General features: G+C 62.2%; 1 protein-coding gene across 1 annotated transcript; it reads left to right on the top strand.

Annotated features, from left to right (window-relative positions):
• Positions 1-374: 374 nt before the first annotated feature.
• Positions 375-2,575, top strand: LOC118615782 (cytochrome c oxidase assembly protein COX19). The gene is made up of 3 exons (XM_036241003.1): positions 375-494; positions 741-852; positions 2,289-2,575. The coding sequence occupies exons 1-3, from the start codon at positions 413-415 to the stop codon at positions 2,362-2,364; spliced, it is 270 nt and encodes an 89-aa protein (XP_036096896.1). The 5' UTR covers positions 375-412; the 3' UTR covers positions 2,365-2,575.
• Positions 2,576-8,377: the final 5,802 nt, after the last annotated feature.

Raw genomic sequence — 8,377 nt, 5'->3', positions numbered from 1 at the left:
TCCCGGTGGGGAGCGTGCGCGGGGGCGGGGCCTCGCAGGCGGGGGCGGGGCCTTTCAGAGGTCCCGGTGGGGAGCGTGCGCGGGGGCGGGGCCTCGCAGGCGGGGGCGGGGCCTTTCAGAGCTCCCGGCGGGGAGCGTGCGCGGGGGCGGGGCCTCGCGGGCGGGGGCGGGCCTTTCAGAGCTCCCGGCAGGGAGCGTGCGCGGGGGCGGGGCCTCGCGGGCGGGGGCGGGCCTTTCAGATCTCCCGGTGGGGAGCGTGCGCGGGGGCGGGGCCTTTCAGAGCTCCCGGTGGGGAGCGTGCGCGGGGGCGGGGCCTAGCTGCGAGGCCGCTCGACGCGCTCGGCGCTCGGCCTGCTCTGCGCGCGGCCGGCGTAGTGCGCGCGGCGCGGGCGGAGGCTCCGGCGCCGCCATCATGTCGACGGCCATGAACTTCGGGGCCAAGAGCTTCCAGCCGCGGCCCCCGGACAAGGGCAGCTTCCCGCTGGACCACTTCGGTAAGCGGCGGCAGGTCTCGCGAGATGTCAGGGACACGGGTCACTGTCCGGGCTTGTCTGCGGCTCGCTGAGCGTGAGCCGTGGCCGTCAGGGCCTCGGGAAGAGTCGGTGCTCGTGGCCCAGCGCGTCCCGGGGACGGCTCCCGGCACAGCCCGGGCCCGCGGGGCGCGCGTGGCCGAAGGAGACGCGCGGGCCGGGGCGGCGGCCGTGTGCGCTGGGGAGGCACATGCGTGTCCTTCGTCCTAGGGGAGTGCAGGAGCTTCCAGGAGAGGTTCATGAAGTGTCTGCGGGACAACAAGTTCGAAAACGCCTTGTGCAGGCGCGAGTCCAAGGAGTACCTGGAGTGCAGGATGGAGAGGCAAGTGGGGGCGGCCCGGCCCCGCCCCGCGCCGCCGGCCCCGCCCCCAGCCCCGCCAGGTCCCGCCCCGCCCCCAGCCCCGCCAGGCCCCGCCCCGCGCCGCCAGGCTCCGCCCTCCCTGGGACGCTCTTTCCCAGAGGCCCTTGCGGCGCCGCGGCCCGCCCGCACCAGGCCCGCCTCCCTTGACCCGAGGCGCTGCGGGTCTGTGCTCCTCGGGCAGACCTGGCGGCCGCGGTCCCTGAGGTTCCAGAGCCCCTGGGGTGCCGACCGAGTGGAAGGGCAGGAGGCGGTGGGTGCGGCAGAGCTGCCCGCGTGGCTCTGGCTGGAATGGGGCCGGGGCCGGGGCCGGGCCCTGGGCCGGGGCGGAGAAAGGCGGGCGCCTCCCCGCGGCCCTGCGGAGCTCCGCGAGCACAGCCACGCGCCCTGCCTGGCCCCCTGGGGCGCAGCGAAAGTGAGCCCTGCCCCAGGGTAGCGGGTGGGCACTGTCACGCCCAGGACCCGGCCTTCAGGCCCCTGGTCGGAGGCGGGACGCAGGCCCCGGAAGGCAGTTCCCGCACGGTCAGCCCGCAGGTGTGCGTGCCCCGGGCAGCTGGGCGAGCTTGAGGGTGAGGGGCCTTCGCAGCGGGGCGCTCACTGAGGCCCCTGTCCGAGTTCAGGCTCCCAGGGGCCAGCTGACCACGGATCAAGCTCTTGCCATCTTTAAATAGCACGATGCCAGCATCCACCTGTTCTAACGACTCTTAAGGCAGCGCCTCTTTAAAAATCCGGAACCGAGTGATTTCTTCTTGGCGCTTCCCCGTCGTAGAGTTAGTTTGACGTCGGTCTCTGCCGGCGTGGGAGTGAGTGCGTTGCCCGCTCAGGCCCACGATTTCTGCCCGACCACAGTGCCCAGCAGCTCCTGCTGGCTGTAGCTCCAGGGGGTTCTCTGGTCTGGGTCCCCAGGGAGGCTCCGGGCTCACCTGGTGAAGGACCAGCAGGAGGGCCCTGTCTTCTCCGCATTGCCCAGGGAGGTGGGCTGCCCCGGTCTGCATGTGGCAGTGCCCGGCTCAGCACAGCCTCTGGACCGGCCTCCTGAGGCTGCGGAGGACTGGGACAGGGACACCGCTGGCCGCCGCTCTGGGCTCCACCAGACAGTGGCCAGTGTGTGGTGGGGTAGTGGTGGGGTACCAGCATGTCCGGGACGTGAGCAGGGGGGTCTCTGAAAGCTGTTGTCCCCTTACCCCCAAAACAAAAGCAAAGTGCACTCCCAGCTCTCTCCCGGAGTGTGAGCAGGAAGCAGGAGGGCTCCGGGGCTTAGCGGTGCCTGGTCAGTCCGTCTGAACAGACGCAGCGGGAGGCTGGTGGGGACCAGGTCTAGCAGCACCGCTGGGGGCGGGATGGCAGCCTGGATGGCTGGATCTCTTCACTGTCCACCTTGACAACTGTCTGTCTTGTAGGCAACTGATGGCACAAGAACCACTGGAAAAACTGGGGTTTGGAGACCTGAAGGGAACAAAAGCAGACGGACGCTAAATTTCCACGGGAAGACGCTGTGCTGGTTGTCTAGGACGGAGCCGATGGCACCAGCCTGTCACCCTGGCGGTCACTTCCAGGGTGGTGGGACTGAGAAGGGCCTCTGGGTGCCCTTGAAGCACCGTGCTGTGTGTGGCTCACAGCTGGGAGGTGGCCCATCCTCTGCACGCCCAGATTATTCTGAGAAATTATATTTCTTCTTAGATTCTTATTTTCTCCCTTAAGAGTGTTAAATTCTGTCTAAATCCACATGTGACGGAGCCCTCGTGATGGTGACAGACTGAGTGGATACGCTGGCCACCTGACGTGGTGGCCTCATCTTGTAACACTGGATGCTTCTGAATTTCAGAGACTGTTGCCTAGCAAAATTTTTTCTTTCCTTTTTTTTGAACAAAAAAGTGTAAAAGCAGAATTCTAGCGTATCTATAGTATGTTAGAAAGAGATGCAACCCTGACCAGTTTTGCTCAGCCGTTAGAGCATCAGCTTGTGGACCAAACGGTTGCGGGTTCAATCACCAGCTTGGGGTCATGCAGGAGGGAACCAATTGATGTTTCTGTCTCACATCGATGTTTCGTTCTCTTCCTCCCTCCCTTTGACTTTATCTAAAAATCAGTGGGAAAATATCCAAGGATGAGGATTAACCAAAAAAAAAAAAGCGAGAGAGATGTAAAAAACTCTAGAAATATCTGTGTATTTGTACAAAAAGAAACTCAGGAACTAATGAGTGGTCCCCGGCTTATAGTTTAGTTCTGACTCTGAACCGTATTCATGTTTCACAAATAGGCTAGGTTGTAGAGGTGGTGGTGGGGTGGCCCCAGAATGAGGCACTCCCCAGCAGTGCGCTCCCACACCAAGAGCAGGCATTGACCAGTGTCGGCCAGCAGGGAGGGACAGCGCCTACCGGTTCTGACCAGTGTGGAAGGGGGGGGGGGCAGGTCGCCCAGGGCAAGCCCTGCAGCGGGAATGGTTGCCCGAAAGACCATCGCTGGTGTGAAGTTGGGTGGAGAGCAGTGTGGGCGGGATGCCGGCCCGGCCTGGAGGACCTGCCTTCAGACACACTGACCACAGAGGGATGACGGTCACCTTGCAGTGAGGCCTACCCAGCCAGCACCCTGGCCTGATGCCCTGAGAAGGCACGGGTCACTTCAGGGGTTTTCTTGCCAAAAGTGGGTAACCTCAGTAAGGGATCGTGCATGAAATGAAGCCCAGTGCTCCTCAGAAGTGTCAGGTCCACAGTGACAACCTGAGTGGCCGTCCAGGACGGGAGGCTCTCCTCGCCCCAGCCCAGGCAGGATGAGGGCAGGGAGCCAGGCCTGAAGATCTGCCGGTCGGTTACCAGGACAGTCCAGTCCTTGTCCTGTGACTACGTGAGATGCCGTTTGGAGAAGCGGGGCATGTGAACTACTGCAGCTTTTGGAAGTCTGAAATTATTTCAAAGTGAAAGAGTGTTTTGTATTAAACTCTTTGTAGTTAAACTGTCTACAGACTAATTCCCATTCTGAAATGCATCCAGTGAAATTCAAGTAGGGGTAATGCAGACGCAGGGTCAGGTGGGAGCGGAACCGGAGGGGCAGTCTGGAAATAGCCCGAGTGGAACAGTTGACAGCTTCTGGACACTGCCGTGGGTTTTTAGGTCCTAGTTGCTAAAAATCGGTGCTCAGGGCTCCGGGCAGCCCACCCTTACATAAAGACCGTCTTGTTTCTCATGGCCACTTGTGAGAGGCCAGCAGTTAGGCACCCTGGTCCCTAGGACACTCCAAGTGTCCTGAGACAGGAGGGAAGTCCGGCAGCATGGTCAGGCCTGGGCCCTCCCTGGTTTTGCCCTCTCAGCCTCATCCACACAAGTCACGTTGGGGAGCTCAGGGTGCAGTGTTGAATCTCCCTCTGTCCCTCAGCCCTGTGTTGGCCTCACTCTGCTGGCTGTGTCCCAGCCTTCAGGAGCCAGCCAGGTTCTTCCCCTCCACAGTGTCGTTTCCTGTGCTGCACGAACCAGTCCCCATAAACCCAGTGGCTTAGCAGATGGATCATATTACGTAGTCTAGGTCAGAAATGCACCTGCAGGGCCGTGCTTCTGGGGAGAATCTTTCCCTGCTTTTTCCAGCATCTAGAGGTGCTGAGTGCTTTGGCCTGTGGCCCCGGCCTCCATGACATCGCCTTCCGGCTCTGGCCCCTTGCCTCCTTCTTGCAAGGACCCTGTGATGCTGTTGACCACTGGTCAGCCCTGCCATGGGCGGCGCCTCTCGTTTTGGAACCTTGGACACTTGCTTTGTTGGCAGATGACAGTGAGGAAGGCTCTCTTCCAGTAACAAGATCAGGAAGTCAGGACCCCCATTACGTGTGTCACAGTCCCTGGTCCTGAGAAGTGTTTGTCCATCTGGACAGTGGGCAGGGGACACATCTGCAGGCCTGCACAGTGGTGTTCCCGACCCCCGTCTGGGGATGGCCTCGCTGACATCATATGGCTCTCCTCACGGTTTGTTTTTTTATTTATTTATTTTTATCCTCACCTGAGGACATTTTTCCATTTTTTGTTCAGATAGAGTGGGAGGGAGAGAGAGGAAGAGAGAGAGAAACATTGACGTGAAAGGGACACATCGAGTGGCTGCCACCCGCACAACCAACCAGGGCCGGGGACAAACTGCAACCGAGGTACATGCCCTTAGCGGGAACCGAACCCGGGTCTCTGGACCGCAGGCCGACGCTCTAACCGCTGAGCCAAATCGGCCAGGGCACAGTTTGTTTTCTTAAATTAATTACTTTATTTCCATTTATCTTCAGGTAGAGTGGGAGGGAGAGAGGGAGAGAGAGAGAGAGAGACGAGAAACATTGATGTGAGAGAAACATTGACTGGTTGCCTCCCACACGACAGCAACCAGTACGCACCCTTGACCATAATCGAACCCTCGACTCTTTGGACCGCGGGCTGATGCCCTAACTGCTGAGCCAAACCAGCCAGGGCTCCTCACAGTTTACGACTATTTTATAACAAGCATGTCTCATCTTTATAGAAACAAGAAGGTCATTAGTTTAAAGAACTCATTGTGTTTACTGGTAATTTTATATCACCTATAAATGACGTGCCTGTGGTTGTAATTTTATGTTGTCTGGAAAGAGCCGCTATTTCCCCTGGTTTATGCGTTGGAGGTCTGCAGAGCTCGCAGGGGGGCCAGGGCCCAGGGGGAGGCCCGAGGCGGAGGGCCTGTGGGTCCGCTCGTCCCCCCGCAGGAAGGGGGTGGGTGGTCACAGGCCGCCTCAGTGCCCTGTGCAGGCGGAGGGCGGCTGGCGCCCGGGCTCGGAGTAGGTGCTCTGGCGGGAGGAGACCTGGTGGCGGGGGCAGGTCTCGCTGGGCCAGAGACGCTGGAGCCAGTGACGCCCTGCAGTTCCGAGTGTCCGGCGCCTTGGAGGAAGGACAGGACCACACTGCACAGCTGTGTGAGGGCAGTGGCCCACCCTGAGGACCTGCAGGTGGGTCCCCTCACGTGGGATCCACCCGAGTTGAGAGAGTTTCTTTCTTTTCAACTATGTTTTTATTGATTTTTAGAGAGAGAGGAAGGGAGAGGGAGAGAGAAATATCCATGAGAGAAACACCGCTCAGCTGCCTCCTGCACGCCCCCCGGGACCGAGCCTGCAACCTGGGCAGGTGCCCTGACCGGGAAGGAACCAGAGCCTCTCGCGCCGGGTCCACGCCCACCACGGAGCACACGGGGCAAGGCGGCGGCTTAACCGGAGCGGCGGGTGCGGCTGGGCCGAGGCCTGGCCCCAGCGCCCAGCAGCAGCGGGAGCAGGGACCTCGGTTCCCAGACACGGAGCGTCCACGCGGGGGCAGGCCCGGCGCCGCTTCCCAGGAGCCCCGCTGCCTTAGGGCTCACCCCGCACCGCTCGTGGGCCCAAGGGCGCGGGGTCCCGTGGTGCGCGCACACGCTCGCCCCGCCCGGTGGACGCCCTGGAGAGGGGCTGCGGCGAGTCCCCCCGGACACCCGCTCCCAGGGGTCCGAAGAACAGCTCTGTCCCCGGGGGCGCTGCGGGCGCGACACAGGGCGCGGGACGGTGCGGGGACGGGCTGGGACACGCGAGCAGGGCCTCCCCCGGCGTCTGCGGCGGGCGCACCCTTCCGAAGATGCTGGGCTGGGGACCGCTTTTCGGGGTGGGGCGGGGGCGGCAGCCGCTCCGGGAGCCGCTTTCTTTTCCCTTTCCCGGGACCCGCCAGCCAGGGACAGAACGTGGTGGCCTGGCGGCCCCTGCTGGACGGCGGCGGCGGCGCACCGAGGGTCACCTGGCCCGGCCGTGGGGGGCGCCCCGCTCGGAGAACTGAAGGTGGGACCAGGGCTGTGCGTCCCGAAGACCCCAGATCTTCCTGTCAGCCAGGGTGTCCCCAGCTGAGGCTCATCAACGCCCCCTGCCCACACCCTGTGGGCCACACGAGGGAGCAGGGGCCCTGCTCACCTGGCGGCCAGGGCCTCACCGTCCACACCTGCAGGGCAGAGGCTGCAAAGGATAGAGATGGAGCTGGGTCCCAGGAGGCAGCCCTGGAGAGGAGAGGGGACGATGGGGAGCTGGCAGAGGGCTCACCCAGGGGTCAGCGCTCGTCCTGAGACGTGTGGGGGCCCTGGGGCCGGTTCCGGAGACTGCCCTGTCCCAGCCTGCCCTCACTGGGTTGCAAGCCACCCCACACTAAGCTGAAACAACCGCTTTCTGGTGACCGTTCTCTCGGCTGTGGGATTGGCGGTGCTCAGCCAGGTTCTCTCCAGGAGGTGGCTGAGGCGTCATCACCTGAGGCCTCTCCCCTGAGCTGGGAGGATGCCAGCAGCTGAGGCTGATGGAGCAGGTCAGGCATCGGGGTGGGCCTTCCCACAGGGTCTCTGCCGTATCAGCCTGCGAAAGGCCAGGCTCTGCGCCGGGCCACCCAGGCTCAGGATCCCCAGGAGAGAGAGACAGAGATGCAGATAGACAGATAGATAGATAGAGATAGGAGTGTGTGTGTGTAGAGAGAGAGAGCGAGAGAAAGAGGCAGAGGCAGACAGGATGGAGAAAGAGAGACAGACAGAAATCTGAGTTTGTGCACCAGACAGATGCTGCTCCCTGCTAGAACCCAGCCTCAGCAGTCTCCTGGTGACTTGTGACCGTCCTGCGCTGGTTGGAGGGGTCAGAACCCACCCGGTCCAGGTTAAGAATGGATTCTACCTCCCACTGGGAGGTGGGGAGGATGTTCATCTGTTATAGGTCAGGTGGGAGAGAAGGGGTAGTCGGGGATGGGACATGGATGGACGGATGGGGGGATGGGAGATGGATGGACGGATGGGGGATGGATGGATGGTGGGGGATGGATGAAAGTGGGGGGATGGGGGTAGGGATGGAGGATGAATGGTGGGGGGATGGATGGTGGGGGATGGATGGGGTGGGAGGATGGGGAGTGGAAGGTGGGGGTAGATGGTGGGGGGATGGATGGATGGGGGATGTGGTGGGGGCATAGACAGGGACCCTCTCTGGGAAATACACGCTCTGTCCCATTGCACCTGTCTGGGAACAGTCCGGCCGCGTTGGTTCACGGACTGGTCATGGCAGACCTGGCTCGGAGGTGGCTGCTGGTTTGCAGTAGGTAGAACCTGCTGACCTGTGGAAGTTTCACCCCCCTCCCCGCCCCCATGCTCTGTGAGGCTGCAGGGCTTCCCGGCCCCTCTGTCTGGGTGTGAGGAGTTGCTCCTGCTGGTCTCTGGCCTCAAGAGACACCTCCAGGAGATGTGCAGTCCAGCTCCTCCAAGCCTCAGTCTCCCCGTCTACTGAGGGATGTGAGACCAGCCTCTGAGGGGGCTGCTGAGGGGATGGAATCCAGGACTCTGGGGGCTAGGACGTCCGTAGGTCCAGAGCACCCAAGAAGTAGAAGCTGCGTGATTTCTGTTTGAACACGTGGGAACCACTCCAGGCCCGAGGCTGCGAGCACACAGGACTCAGGGCCTCTGTGCAGCCCGCCCACTGGACACGTTTCAGGTTCCTGCTCGTGTGGGTGTTGGCTTC

The sequence above is a fragment of the Molossus molossus genome, unplaced genomic scaffold, assembly GCF_014108415.1.
Source record: "Molossus molossus isolate mMolMol1 unplaced genomic scaffold, mMolMol1.p scaffold_m16_p_4, whole genome shotgun sequence".
Classification (NCBI taxonomy): domain Eukaryota; kingdom Metazoa; phylum Chordata; class Mammalia; order Chiroptera; family Molossidae; genus Molossus; species Molossus molossus.
This window is presented reverse-complemented; position numbering and strand designations above follow the sequence as displayed.